Below are 15,623 nucleotides of genomic sequence, written 5' to 3'. Positions count from 1 at the left end.
TTAACAAAACATGCACGTACAAGTATGTCCAATTCCCAAATGTAAATTAAAACAACAGTTATATAGCTTTTCATGCTCATGATTGCAAAGACAAACAAAGTTTAATAAAATCAAGTGCTGGTCAGGATCTAGAGAAAAGACCTACTCAACTCTGAGGTGGGGGGAATGGGTAAACTGTTAAGACACTTCGGAGAGCAATCTGCCAGTACCTATTAAAAATAAAAATGCAAGTGCTTTCTGACTCAGCAATTCTACACTGTGGAATTTATCTAAGGGAATGCACACCGTCGTCCCGAGAGAGAGCGAGCGAGAGCAAGAGAGAGAAGTGTCAAAGTGTTCGTTGCTGCGTGGTTTACAAGAGAGAACAATTCCAACAAACTAGGGGCCATGAAGAGAAAAATGTCTAAGTAAGCTGGTAGGTTTCTACTGTGTACACAAGTCAAAGCAGAAGAACCAGGCTAGTTCCGTGTAATGTGGCTAGATCCCCATGAGGAGTGTCGAATGGTAGCATGAAGCACTTTCAGAACAACACATCTGGGTTTACGCCAGTAACATTAAAGAACACAAAACAGCATCGTCCAGTAACCTACAGTTTCTAAGGAGACATACGTACACACGTGCCCACACTGAGCGGAGACAGAAGCGCTGACTGTTCACAGGGGCTTTGACTTCCTCTGACAAGTTTGGTTTCTATCTGCAGCTATTTTTTCAGACACGTTTTGTCCTTTTCTAATTGATAGCAGAGTATGATATTCTCGTGTTTTCATATTTCTTCTTTTACGTCCTCACCTAGTGTTTCTACATCTACAGTTCGGGCCTGCCGATTCTTGCTGCTCCGTACTGAGCTCACGCTCAGTGCTGGGGTCGCTTCGCTGTTCCTGGTGTCTGTCTTGGAAGCTGGTGCTCAGTAGGGATGCCACAGCCTGTGGGGACGAGTCATCCTTCCACGGGTGGTTGTCATTGGCTTTCCTGCGGAAACACCACCTACCTGGGGTCATTTCTGTGCTGTCGGCTTGGAAAGCTCCTGTATCACGCAGGTGGTGTAAATCTGCGAGCTACACCTCGTTGAGGGCAGGCCTTTGTCTTTGAAAACTCAAGGGAGCTTTTGTTTTTGATGCAGTAGAAGCCTAAAACCCAGATTCCAACTACTCATCCCCTTGTGGCGGTGAGCTAATTTTTTTCCCGTGTGTTACACCTTTCACTGTTTTTATATCTTATGAAGGATCAGCTTTTGGAGGGTTTTCAGTTCCAACTCGCCTCCTTGCCTGGGTTCGAGGCTTTGTTCTTACAACCGTGGCTCTACAAAACTCAAGTGCCCTGGCCCCACACTCAAGGAAATCTAACCCGTTATCAGTTCAGAGTTTCGATGTCTTGGTTACCAGTCTCAGTTCGTGGAAACTGTCTTGACTTCTTTGTGTGCTTAGCTCTGCGTTTAAAAGAACACTCGCTGTAGTTTATATTTTATAGTCCCTAGCTGTGGCAGGAGCTTTTCACATTCTCTGAATTACTATATTGCGGGAAATAAGATCATGTGTTAATACTTTTAAACGAACTCATTTCTTGACTTATGTAATTAAGATAAATAAAATATGCTAAATACAGATCTGAGAAATAGAAACAGTACTTGATATGTACTTGACTGAAGATGTAGCTTCTGACTGCATTGTGAAAGACTGGGGGGATGTGAACACCAGCAGGAGGGACGGAGAAAGACGGGATCATAGCCCATCAAGTTCCCTGTCCCACCAAGTTCCCCAAGTTCTTTGTCCCGCTCCTGGCTCCTGCTGGGAGGCCCACACCCATCACTTGGCCCCGTCAGCCGACTTTACAGTGACCTTCTTTATTCAACGTTAACCGCCATGGGATTATTAAGTTACGTGTCTTCCCATGGTGAGGGGGCCGGGAGGCAGTTACATGGCTACCTTTCCTCACCTTGACGACTCTTTTCAAATTTTACTCTCTACTTAATCTACACACCTGTGCCTCCAATGAGTGCTCTGTCTACCTCCATCCGTCCTGCACCAGGAATGACATCGGGCCAGCGGCTCACATCTCAACATGGGGAATAAAACGTGCCGTGGGAGGGCTTACAGCAACGTTATCAGAGCGGGCAAGAAGGCTGTCGGCCGATGTTTTGATTTTAACTTCTGGTTAAACTATAACACATTGACTGAGATGCCAAGCAGTACAATATGCAGAGGGAGAGGGAAAATAGGAGTAACAATAAAGACACACTCTAATTGCTGTAGACGAACTGAATTCCAAGTACGGACACGGGGGAACTTAGTATAGGGATGTAAAAACAGTCCAATATCAAAAGATAGTTTTAAAAATACAGTGATATAGAAAGAAAACGTTATTCTTACATCAATTATACCTTCACAATATATTCATTATCTCAGTGAATGCAGTTTCTAACACAAACCTATTCATAAATAACGCAGTTACAATAGCTTAGTTTTCATTGTTTTCTAAAACTTTTCCCCTGAAGTAGGTATAATTATTTCAATGGTACTGTTGAAAGATACTGTAATTAAGCAGTCAGATGAGCTGCATGATATCCTGGTAAATGACATGGCCCCTGGTGCCAGGCTACCTGAGTTCAAGATTGAGCTCTGAGGTGCCACCCATGACCTTGGTCAGTTCACTTACTCTTTCGAGCCTCTTTCCCCTCATCTGAAAATTACAAATAATAATAATAATAATAATACCCATTGCATAGGGTTGCTATAGGGATTAAATTAATTTTTATTTAGAAATACATGTAGTCACATGTTGCATAATGACTTCTGGGCAATGACTGACTGACTGTATGTGCAACGGTGGTTTACCAGATGGCCTGGGTGTGGAATAGGTCATACTGTCTGTAGTTGTGTAAGTACATTCTTTTGCACAGTAATGAAATTGCCAAATAACACATTTCTCAGAAAGGATGACTGTCTTTTAAGCAATGCATGAGTGTACATGGTACACAGTCAACACTATGTTTCTGTTATGTAAATAGCAATACTTTAAAAACATAAAATAATAAACACCCAGGCTTTCATGAATCGAAGGTCAAGTTTTTCATTCTCTCAGGCACTGGGCCATGTTTCCTAGTCTGAAGCATCTCTGGATAAGTCAGTACACTAAGAACCCAGCCAATGTGGTCACATTGCTCTGAAATTTGCAACTAATGTATTACATTTCTCTACAAGAAACATTTTATGCTACAAGAGAGATCAACTTCTAAACCGCCCAGAGGAAAAGAGAAAATAAAATTAAAAATAACTGTTGTCAGCATCATTGACAGATCAGCTTGAGTAATGATATAATCAATATTGGTACAAATCAAATAAACAATGTTATAACAATGTGAAAACATTCTATTTATAAAGTCAGTTAAATACCCTAGTGAGAGCAGTGGGAATAAAGCTTATGGTTCCTAACAATCAACAGATCTTCAGATTTAAATTCTACATTTCAGTAAAAGCAGTTCCTAGAACCAGACTTTCGGACGAGAAGGTAACCAGAGCGACAACCTACACGTAACTGTAATCATCTGAGTCAGAGCTCAGAGATGCAATATTTCAGAATGAAGGGCAGGCATTTTCTTCTGTCAAATAAAAGCAAATCCAGACGTGAGGGGAAAATTGATTCAAAAACTCTACTGTAATGGAGAACGCGATCTAAACTTTGGATCTGCAAGCATCTCCAAGTCAAACAGAAATAGGCCTTGCTTTTATAGGAAAGGGAAAGCCTGCTCACCGGGAACTTTTGAGAGGAAGTTGGGCCGACTGCTGAGTGGAAGCAGACAGCAGGACTGGGCTGTCCTTTCCTGCACGTAGGCATGGCTCTGACTTGGGGCAAGCTGAAGTTCAGGGGCCCGGGAGGGAGAGAAAACGGCCTGATTACAGAGCATCAGGCCACCGTGAAGGTCAGGAAGCAATGAATTGTGAACACTTGATCTCTTCCTAACAATGGGAATGCTGGTTTTCATAGCAGTCACTGAATAAAAGTGTGGTCGGGAGTTAAACCCTGCAAACAGGTTAGGTAAGCAAATAACCAGCCTGGCATCAACTGAAAAGTCCATTCTTGTTCTCGCCCCAGGCACCTTCCTTCCTCCGGTGCCAGCTGGGCCTGGTAGAGGAGGGCAGGATGTTGCCAACATTCCCGGGCTGCTCAAAGCCAGGGCCACTCAGAGGACTTGCAAACGCTGTTGTCACATGAATCTCTCTCAAACACGTCAGCTCGCAAAAGGGAAAAAGCAAGTAACCCAGGAGTGTGGTGTTACTTTGTACAAGTAAGAATAAATGGTATATACCGGAACGGGCATAGCTGGGGAAAAACAGAAGCTGTACAATATCATTAAAACATTCTACAGAAAAGTTCAGAGCAGATACCCCACTGGAATCGGATTGGAGAGGGAAAAGCCCACCCTTTCTTCATGTGAAACGGAACTACGAACACAGCTTTCCATAGAAGAGGACACAGGCTGGACATATTATTGGATAAAAGTTGTTATTGACTCAACAAAGAGGTTTAAAATATTTTAAATGACAACGAAACCTTTAATATTTTGACACAAACAGAGAGCTACTCTCACTCGGTTACAGGACTCTGGGATCACTTTTGAAACACTGGCACCAAAACCATGGCAAGAGGATGCAAAGCTGAGTGTCATCTCAGAGCGGATGCCCACACGGACTCACCCACAGCATCTTCCAGTTGTCTGCCTGAAGGTCTTTCACTAGCCACAAGAATTCCCCTCCTAAGGCAGGGTGATTTGAGTGGATACACGAGCAAGAACTGATGAAAAATAAGAGTGCCCGCAAATCGCCATGAACTCTCTTCTCCTCCCATGGAGTGAGAAACGTGTCCCTTTTCTCAAGAGCCCGCCTTAGCCTCCCCCGTCTGTCCTGGCCGCCTCCTCCCCGCACAGGACACAGGCATTATTACTCCCACATTCTATACTCAGTAGTCAATAGCATCAGGCAGCGGTTCTCAACCTGTGGGTCGCGACCCCTTTGGGGGTTGAACGACCTTTTCGCAGGGGTCGTCTAAGACCATCAGAAAACACATAGATAATTACATATTGTTTTTGTGATTCATCACTCTGCTTTAATTATGTTCAATGTGTAACCATGAAAATACATCCTGCATATCAGATATTTACATGACGATTCATAACAGTAGCAAAATTAGAGTTATGAAGTAGCAACGGAAATAATTTTATGGTTGGGGGGTCACCACAACACGAGGAGCTGTATTAAAGGGTCACGGCATTAGGAAGGTTGAGAACCACTGGCGTAAGGTAATATATGTGCTATTCAGACAGTGCAGTTGTATCTGGGACTGGTGGGCTTCTCCCACCAGACTGTAAGCAGGGATCAGTACTTCACAAGGCAATAAGCAGTGGCTTAATTAAAAATAAAAACTTATTTCGGCATTGAATTATTTGAAATATGATACATTTACCAGTCAGTGATATGTTATGACTCTCCAAGGTGAGGTTGGAGTATTTGCCCAGCATTTTTTCTCGAAGAGGAAGACTTGTATAATCTGAAGCTGTAAGAAAAAGGACATGTGATTATAAATTCTCAACAAAATTACATAACTATCCAAAGGCTAGTTTACAACAGCTACAATGTTCTATACTATTAATGAAAAATAATGTTTTCAAGAAGATCTGATTACTGGGTCTTATATGTTCCACAGATATTCAGAAATACATCAGGCATTAAGTGTGATCAAATTTTCAATCATTTCTATGTTCTTTTTTCTTTTACTGAGAAATCCCTATTGATTTACATCCAGTGGCTTTAAGAAAAAAAAAAAAGACTTTGATTTTCGTACCCTACAATTTGAAGTTTCTTTATAAAACGTAAATGAAGACACGGAGGACTGGGGAGAGTGGCAGGAAAAGGGAGGTGTGACAGGCAGCACAGAGGAGGGGACAGGGACAGACTGAGCGCAGCAAAGGGCATGAAAAGGAACAGCGCAGCCCCGGACGCCGGAGGCCAGAGGAGGAGGAGGGACCCGGAGTCCACGCTGCTCTTCCCTGCCCAGCTGTGGCCACGGGACAGTGCTCTCCTCTTGGCTTCACACCTACTGGGAACTTAGACCAAAAAACCGGTTTGGCTTTCCTATCGTCCTCACTCGCCTCAGAACTTCTTTTCCTGACACTGGCGACGGTTCCTTTGACCTCAGGGCGCCGGACCTTACCGCCTATAAAGACTACAGCTGTTCTAGCAAACACGGCCGAGAAGAACACCAAGGGCTGGCTGTTGTCAACTGGGCCGCGTTCCTTGCACTGCATTCGGTGTAAATTAGTCCTGGCCTCCTTTGCTTCATTTTCTTACAGGTCACTCAAAAGTTGTCGCCAGTTACTTCCTCTTCTTCGGTGTACGGAAAACCTCCTCACAGTTAGTGCTTGCTTGTGTCCCTCCGGCTCGCACACAGCTTTCACGTGACGGCTACTGAAGGAAATGTGCGGGGCCAGACCCACTTCTCAGGGAGCTGTGTTCCAGAGGCTCTGTCGCTTCCACGGTGGCTTTGGAAGGCGGAACGCCCGTGGCCATAAAACAATCCTTTCATGAACTAAAGACCCAAATCGTACTACCGTCTGGCAGCGGTTCTAAAGGGAAATGTGCCCCGAGTGTTCCGTGGGCCACAAGAAACGCAAAGCCTTTCCTTCACCCACACTTAATACGTATCCACACTCTGTCACTCCCACACACATGCACACAAGCGTACACACACACACACACACTGCCAAAAACATTCTTTTTTTCCTTCTTGGGCATAGTTCACTGAGAGGTTACAGTAAAGTGTCTCAGGAAGGTCACGGCAGAGGCGGATGGGACAGAAGGAGCTGCTCGACTGTGGCCTCGGTTCAGTGAAACGTAAACACCACCAGGTCTGATGTCTTCGCTTCCTTGCCGGGAGCTCTTTCCCGGCCTGGCCTCCCTGCCGCACGACACAACGCCAGGGTTCTCCCCACAGTCCTGATGGCCCCCCGAAGCAGCCCATAGTCCTTGATTGTTAGTAATCACCCTGTCAGCAGCAATGAGAGTGACAGAGCCGGGAAAACATGCTCTCCTTCTTATTCTTACCCCATCTCAGGGCTGCCGCAGGCTGTGAGGCGGAGCGAAGCCGGTCCCTAGGGGTATGGGAACCAGGCCGCAGCAGTAGAGGCCCCAGGGTGCGACAGAGAGTCAGAATTTTAGACCGTCCTCAGCCTGCATATTTTATAAAGGTTGGTGTGTGACCTACAGTGTACAAGGCCTGACCGTCACCTAGGAGGGACCCTGGAGGTAGAGCAGAGGAAGGGAACACCCAGGAGGTGAGCTCGGAGGCTGTGGCGTGTTCCCCAAGACCTGAGTGGAAGGGCCCACGAGGTCTTGAGTTAGAACAAGGCAGAAGAGGGGGCCAGGCTCGGACTGGGCGAAATCTAAGCAAATAGAAGCCAAAGGAATAGAAGGAAAAAGAAAAACCAAGTTTCAAGAGTAGGGAAGCTGTGGAGCTGCAGAATAGCCTAGCTGTTGTGACCACTTCCAATTGCCAGATCCTGTAATAGACGTGCAGTCAGACATCCACAAACCGGCCGCGCCTGCATCCCAACTTCGCATCCCCTTTATTCGTAGGGAGCGGGCTCCAGGTTCCACAGAACAAGCCCCGAGCTCAAAAGGACATGCGCATCTGCTGGGATGTTTGCCGGGGGAAGAGTCCCTTTAAGAAGCAACTGATACAAACATCTGGGTGCAGAAGCAGGACGTGTACAGAAGGTGTAAGGACAGCGACAGTGAGACATCCTTCATTCAGCCAGGTTTTTTTTAATTAAAAAAAAAAAAGTGAGAATGTAAATGTAATGCTTTCAGCTGCCGGGAACCCGTCAGCTGGTGTTTGAAGAAAATTGGCTGGAAATTCAGGCAGATGTGGTCTAAACACTTCCCTGAAAGGGTTAGGCTGAGTCACAAAAAGAAATATGAAATGGAGAGGCGGGACTTCTGAATCCTCATCCAAGTCCTGCCGCTGGCTTGTTGCCTGACGTTCCATTTCATGGAGGAAGAGGGGAGGGTGAGGAAAGTGTGTGACACCGAGCGATGGAGCCAAGTCCATACACGCGCCCCTCGGGTGAGCATGCTCTCCCGCTTCCCGGTCACGGCTGGGGGGCTTCCATGTGGCATTCTTTTACCGGCAGCAGCAGAAATGCCAACAGGAAGGAGTAACCCCTACTAGCTGCTCCAGAGAGTCAAGGTTTTGTTTTTCTCCCTCTGCAGGGAGATGGGGCATGAGGCCGCTGCATCGAAGAACTGAATAACATCCTCACTTGCACCTGTTAATATTTCATGGGACTTGGCAAAATGGTATCTATTTAAGGACGCGTCACATGGCACATGTAAAACTGACATGGCTGGAGGGACTTATGTATGCTGTTGGCATTTTCATATGAAATGAGCATGCTGTCATTTCTACTTAAGATTTTAAAGTGGCATCTTCATGTATTTAATTTTGGGGCCCCATTAAACCGAAGAAAATGGGGAAGGAAAGGAAGAGGGTGAGTAACACTAGGAAACTGCTTTGGGTTTTAAGGTTTGCTTTTGTTTAAATCAGAAAATTAGTTCAATTGTACCTCTGTTTAAGGAGAAGCATTTTCTCTAGCCCCTCCCCCTAATTTCTTTCTTATACACTGGAACCTCAGTTCTCTCACTGAATTCCTTCTGGAAAACCATTCAAGAAGAGATTTGTTCCAAAACTGAATCTCCTTTTATTTGTCGCCAGAGAGACATGTGACTGATTATACAGGTATTGGCATGAAAGGGTTGTTGAGTAGAGAAATCAAGACACAGTTTTATTTGACAACTGGGACATTTTTTCCACGAACAACTTGGTCAAGAACTGAATTGTGAGAACCAGGATATTCAAGAACTGAGGTCTGACTGTATTTTTAAATCATGGAAGGGTCTAGACTTCATTTAGAGAAAGATGTAAGAAAAAGCTATTATTCAGAGAAATATCATTCTCTCTTTCCCTCATCCAGATAATATATTTATTGCTAGTAATATGAATGAGTAACTTACTTAAATAAATCTTAATTTTCATTTTGATATTTAGCATTATAAATATGCAACCCAATTACAGAAACACTGTAGTCGAAAAATAGATCATCCATACTATTTATAAAACAGATTTTTGGAACTCAAAATATATGTTCACATGGAAGCTACTATAAATTAACCATGCCAAGTTGTGAAGGCCATTTAAAAGCCATGACGTGGTTGAACTATAGCAGTAAAATATGTAATTGCCGGTATCGCTCATAAACGGTGCATTTAGGGTTCTACGTCTGGGTTTTGGGACCACAGCATCCCTGCCCCCCGGCTGTGACCGCAGTGTAGAAAGAAGAGACGGGGAATCCCCAGACACTAAACCCAAGGGAGACTTTGTCAAGAAAATACATTCCTGATGGGGACATGACAAGTCAGATTTTCAGGGTCAGAAAACAGTTCATGTCGTTTGGTTTTCTTAATAGTATGGGCACTATTGGACAGAAGGTCCTTTTTAGACTAGTTAAAAAAAATCAAGAACAATTAAAAGCCTAATGACAGAAAACGTGCCCTTTTACACAGCCTTGTAAAACTAGTTTTAAAACGTGATCATTATAGGAAAATAAGTGGATCTTTTCTTAAAATATGACTCTTGAAATTAAATATTTTTTCAAGTACAGTATGGAAATGCTTATGATTCAAGCTGCCCCCACACAGATCACTAGGATATTTTAACAGTGAAAAGTATGCCAGGTAAAACTCTTTAAAAATAAAAACCCAAAACACTTGAGTGGGATTTCTGCTCTCTCTAAAGACAGTACGGTTTTACATTGTTTCAGCCTCTAGGCTAGTCTTCAATAAGACCGAGATTTTATTCAGTGTTTCTCAGCTGGGGGTCACCTGGCCCCCCGGGGGCTGTTTAGCAATATTTGGAGACACTGTGGCTGTCAAACTTGGGGAAGAGGACTCTTTGTTTCTAGTAGGTTATGCCAGTTTCCTAGAGCTGCCGTAACAAATAGTCACAAACTCAGTGGCTTAAAACGACTGAAGTGTATTCTCTCACAGTTCTGGAAGCCAGAAGCCTTTAATCAAGGTGCAGGGCCATGCTCCTTCTGAAGGCTCCAAGGAACCTTCATTCCAGCCTCGCCCGTCCTCAGGTGGAGGCCAGCATCCTCCATGACCCTTGGCTTGTGGCTGCATCCCTCCAATCGATGACTCCATCTTTACGTGGCCGTCTTCCATCTGTGATTCTTCATCTCTGAATCCAAATCTCCCTCGTCTTCCTTTCATAAAGACCACAGTCATGGGGCTACGGGCCTATCCTAATCTAGTATGACCTCATCGTACCCTGATTACATCTGCAAAGTCCTGACTCTCAAATAAGGTCACTTTCACCGATACCAAGGGTCAGGACCTACACATTTCTTTTTGTGGGACACAAAGATGCTAAGCCTCTTATAATGACAGCCCCTCAAAACAGATTTATCCAACCCAAAATGTCAATAATGCCAAGGTTGAGAAACTCTCATTTCAGAACAGGTACATCCTCCACTCTGATTCTTCAATATGACGATATTTAATAATCTTCAGCAGCCCTGTCCTATCACATCGTTTAGGTGCAGATATTTTAAAGCATGGACGTTTCTTGCAACCCTTCCTTGCCCTTTTTCTTTCCCCCAAAACTAAGTATTTATTTATAACAGGAACAGAAAGGGCTGCAGCTTCATCATCTTCAAGTTCATCCACTTCTAGCAGAACCTTGGTCAGGCCTCCCCCTCTCCTAAGCACCCACCTCCACTTGGGCCCGACGCCCCAGACAGCCCTGGGTGAGGAATCCGGGGGAGGCCACTCAGGGCCGCCTCCCTCCTCAACTCCCCAGACATCCCTGCTGGCGGGGGCCAATTTTCAGATCCCTTTAGGAAGAGGCACCCACTGCTGGATGGAGTTTTGAAATGCAAAACAGGAAACCAGTTATAGCTCTCAGCTAGCTGCAGGCTCTTGACTTCATCAAAAAGTACTTTGGGCTTTCAGATCAATCAAATATGAAATCTCAATTCCCTTTTGGATCCCAGGACTATGTAATTACAAGGCTATATAAAAAAAGATTCCGTCTTGGGAGTAGGGATACATTAGTAATGGCATAAGGACAATCACTTTAAGAATGCCAACTTTCAATTAAAAGAACACCATTTTAAACACCTATTATTTTTATACTAACAGTACAGTATTTGAGATATCTTCTTATGCATGAACAGTGATTATTATAATACAGAGTTTGTATTTAATTCAACATGATGAGGTTTTTTTCTCTTGTATGTCAATGTATGTCCTAAGTTAGTTCTACCATCCATGTCATGTTATGAAATGTAATGTTCGGAAATGGGAGGCCAGCTAGACAGATGTAACTTCAAAAGGTTGCCGTTGAGGACATGCCGTCATACCGTGTCAGCTGCGACTGTTGAGGAACTGGAAACAGAAGGGAATGACACTCACTGAAGACCATTTCTCAGCTAGCCCCTGAGATTTAATGCCAGCCAGTCTCAGAAAAAGTGGAAATTCTTTTTGCTTCTTTTCCAATTACCTCACACTAGCGGAAAAGTTTCACGTGCAGAACGCTTGAAAACACGTGGGTGGCGTGATGGCCGTTCCCTGCTAAAACCCAACTGCGTTTGATACAGAGGACCCACCCCGCCACCATCCCAACGCCGCTGGGGAAACTGGGAGATGAGCGTTTAGGCCTCACCATCCCACCCCATCCCCCACCCGAGCTTCCGCAGAAGTCCTTTCGCCGAGACGGACTTCTTAGCCAAAGGTCCCAGCTCAGAGTCACATGTGGCCATTAGCCGCCACGTCCCTCTGTTCTCCTTCACTCTGAACAACCTTAATCTTGCCTGACTGTCCTTAACAGGACAGTGACATCGTCACATAATTAGATTCAGAGTAGAGCCCTTTGGCAGGAACGTCAGAGGCGATAGTGTTTTTTATTGTGTCCTGTTGGATGGCCCACACTTTTCATTTCTCCCTGTTCTGATAATTTTCAGTTTGATCATTAGATTAAAACCATATATGGCAGGCTTCTCCGCTCTACATTTATTCTTTTTTCTCTTTTCATTAGTAGGAGTGTTGTGTGAAGTTACCTGGACACTATGCAATATTCTGTGCCACATCAAACTTTTACCTGATTCATTTAATTAATTTACCTAAGTACATACCTATTGTTACTCAATGGGCATTATTCGGTGGATATTAATGGAGACTAGATGTTCAGTGTGTCCCAGCTTTGTCTAGTGGGAGCCCCTTCACTCTGGCTCCTGGATCCACTGGGCATGACCTATCATTCTGTGATCACTTCTCTGCTTTCTGGTACAAGATGTTCCGGGCTTATTACTTACTTCCCCCCACCCCAGTCGTGAAACCAACCATGTCTCCAAGCCAAGTCACTGGTAACAAAGCATGGTACTTAGAATCAAGATGTGGGTGCTGAGTATGCTCACCGCTCGTGGGAAATCACTGCTCCATCCCAGTGAACGAAGCTAGGAATACACACACGCGCACACACGCACACACACATCACCTAGAAGTTAAGAATGATAATTTCAAATTACTGCCCTGCAAACATTTTTCAAAGGATGAAGACCCATTCCCTTGACTAGCTCCATAGAATAATCATCACAATGGTGTCTGAATGTTCCTATTTAAGTCATATGTCTCCTTTGCAAAGATATCTTACATTTCTTCTTTGATTGAAACAGCCTAGGAGTCAAGGTGAACCCCGTTGCCTACTTTTATTCCAGGGCCCTCCCCGGGTCAGCAAGCCGTTCAGCTCCAAACAAGCCTCTGGATGCACACCCTGCACTGCCTGTCGGTGGCTCCAGACTGGCAGAGCCGTGCCCGGTTACCTCAGAGCGACAACCGGGCGCTGTGTTTCAGGAATCAAGCTCCGGAGCTGGACTGCGCAATGCTAAATTTCCTGCTCCACGACTTGTTCAGTGTGTGTACCTGGGCACTGGGTAGCCTCGCCAGGTTCCAGTTTCCTCATCTCAGGTTGGCCTCAATCAAAGCGAACACACAGTGCTACGAACCGCATAATGCAACTCCCACGCAATGCGCGCGGTTGTTACATAATAAGTATGAAAAGTGGTAACCCTTTTAAGAGTAAAATTTGGCCAAAAGCCTCTGGTTATAGAACACCTATATCTAAGCAGTTCAAAGCATCTAGATGGGAAAATAAAAGGGGGGGCAGTAAACCTCACCATGTCCTTCAGCAAACAGGAAACTGAATCTCACGGAGATCAACACAGACTTTACAAAACAACATGAGGTTGCCTGACAACTTTTAGTTCTTCCTTAAAATTTCATGCTAACGTCATGCCTTTTATACGGCCCATTACCCCACCACTTTGGCTTCGGAGAAGCTGAAAGGACATCACTGACGACATACACACACGCAGACATCGGCCATACAGACACTCGATTTGCTAATGCATTCCCCTTCCATCTGTTTCCTCTTTGTGTCCCTTTAGAAGTCTACTCTGAACGTCAGTTTAAACCTGGCTTCCTGGTGCCGACAGAACAAATAACTACCCAACAGTGCAATCTCCGGGCCACATCATTTTAAGCACTGGTTTCCAACCTGTTTCGGATCACATGATTAAAGGCACAGAGGATTTTAAAAACTCCTGATGTCCAGGCTGAATCCCAGACCAACTGAATCAGAATTTTTGAAGGCAGGATCCAGGTAGTACTTCTAAGTTCCCAGGCAATTCCAAGAGACAGCCAAATCGAGAACCCAAGTTCTAGGACTAACCCAGGGCGCACTGGTCCCATTTTGTGCAATATTCTGGGGTGAAGGAAGGACGAACCAAGGAGAGTAGAATCAAGGGCAGCCTGAGCAGGAAAAATGTGTAGACAACTCTTTACAAGCAGCACGAATGAAAAAGAGACTTAGAAACTGAAGGAAACCAAAAGGTTTTGTCCAAATTATGAACAATGAGGCCTCTGAGAGGGTATTTACTAAAAAACAAATAATCGTATCCTTTGATTATCTTTCCACCTTTGTAGTATCTTATGAAAAATCTACAAGCTCATAAAATGAATTCCTGTGAAAAGCTAAAAACCCTGTGTAGAATAATATCCTGATTTCAGTGAACCAATGGATAACACTTGCCAACTTGAGAGGCAGTCTATTATCCTCACTGGCTACTGACACTGAAATTTATAACTCCGGAGTGTGCAGAGAAAATAGATTAGATGGAAAAACTTCACCATAAAATGTAATTACAAACAGGTGAAGCTAAACATGGCAAATCTGGTGTTGTTTTTGATAACGCTATGCCCATAATTCCCTCTTTCAACAGGTCTTTAGCAAAACAACCTCAGAAAACTTCACTGGCAAAGGCCAAGGTGTAAAAGAGTACACCACACACACGGCCTGCGTCGCCAGGGTGTGTTTGTTTGGTGGTTTGGTTGGTTGACGAGCGTGTTCCACATCCTCAAAGCCAACCCGCCCCGGGAACAGAGTAGGTGCTACTTAAGCCGCACTAGCAGTTCAGGTGAAGGGAGTTGGCCTTGGTGAGCGTGGCTTGCACGATACTGTCACTTCCTCCGAAGCCGGTCGCCGCCTGTGCCCGGCCCGACCGCGCCCCGGCACGGTACTGCCCTCTTCTTCGGAACACGGAGACAGTGCCCTACTGCCGACACCCCGACTCCCGGGGCTGTGGGTTCCAGACTCACCACCCACAGCAGAGCCCCTCCCCCCCCCCGCCCCCCAGTCTCCGCGCCAAGCGTGGCCAGCGAGGCGGGGCCGCTGTTACCGGGGTCGCCAGCATCCTTGCGCCCCTCCCCACCGCCGTGCCCCTCGCGCCGGCTGCCCTCCGCCCGCGGGCCCGACCTCCCGGGCCCCTTCCCACGCCCCTCCGCCCCTGCGCGCTCCGGCAGCCGTCACACCTGAGGTCTGGCCGTCCGCCGAGCTCGGGCGCGCCGCGGCCAGGAGGCACAGGAGGAGCAGCGGCCGGGGCGGTGGCGCCCGGGGCCCCCGCAGGCCTGGGAGGGCGCGCATGGTGCTGGCGGGTCCCGAGCGGTCCTCGCCAAGGCCGGGCCCTCGGGGCACTACCGTGGGTGCCTGGAGTCCCTGCGCACGCTCGCAGGCGGCCCGGCGCCCGATGCCAATCCCGGGGACTGGGCGCGCGAGAAAAGCGGAGTGGGAGGGGCCCGGCGCTCTGCCCTCCTCCCCTGGGACTCTCGCCGCGCCCGAAGCCGCCCCACAACCGTGCCCGGCCCTCCATCAATTACGCAGCACGCGCCCCGCTCGCTCGCTGCCTGCGCGCCGGATGTGCGGGGGCCACTGCCCAGCGCAGCCTCTCCCGCCTCCATCCGGTGGGATCTGGCAGGTCTGGGGGCGCAGCTCGCTCCCGACCCGGGCAGGTGATGTCTGTCTAAGTCTGCCTAACCCATGTCCTGGGGGGAGAGGCTGAAACTCTATGTAGTTATAACATGTTGTATATAACGTATTATGTTGCACATACAATGTCTGCAGACTATTCTTTGCAGTACATTTGCAGCAGGTTCGCGTGTGCACTTTGGTGGGACAGAGGA

At 46.3% G+C, this 15,623-nt stretch overlaps 1 protein-coding gene across 2 annotated transcripts in view; it reads right to left on the bottom strand.

Annotated features, from left to right (window-relative positions):
• EMB (embigin) overlaps nucleotides 1–15,213 on the bottom strand; it is a 37,789-nt gene extending 22,576 nt beyond the window's left edge. The window contains exons 1-2 of one of the 2 annotated variants that reach the window (XM_090276129.1): nucleotides 14,976–15,213; nucleotides 5,458–5,547 (exon numbers count right to left, since the gene is read on the bottom strand). In XM_090276129.1, the coding sequence (XP_090132255.1) occupies nucleotides 5,458–5,547; nucleotides 14,976–15,087 (202 nt within the window). In that variant the 5' untranslated portion in view covers nucleotides 15,088–15,213. The remainder of the gene's footprint in view (nucleotides 1–5,457; nucleotides 5,548–14,975) is intronic. The other variant, XM_090276128.1, reaches the window with a different exon arrangement.
• Nucleotides 15,214–15,623: the final 410 nt, after the last annotated feature.

Source organism: Furipterus horrens, unplaced genomic scaffold, assembly GCF_987537825.1.
Source record: "Furipterus horrens unplaced genomic scaffold, mFurHor1.1.pri manual_scaffold_5, whole genome shotgun sequence".
Taxonomy (NCBI): Eukaryota; Metazoa; Chordata; class Mammalia; order Chiroptera; family Furipteridae; genus Furipterus; species Furipterus horrens.
This window is presented reverse-complemented; position numbering and strand designations above follow the sequence as displayed.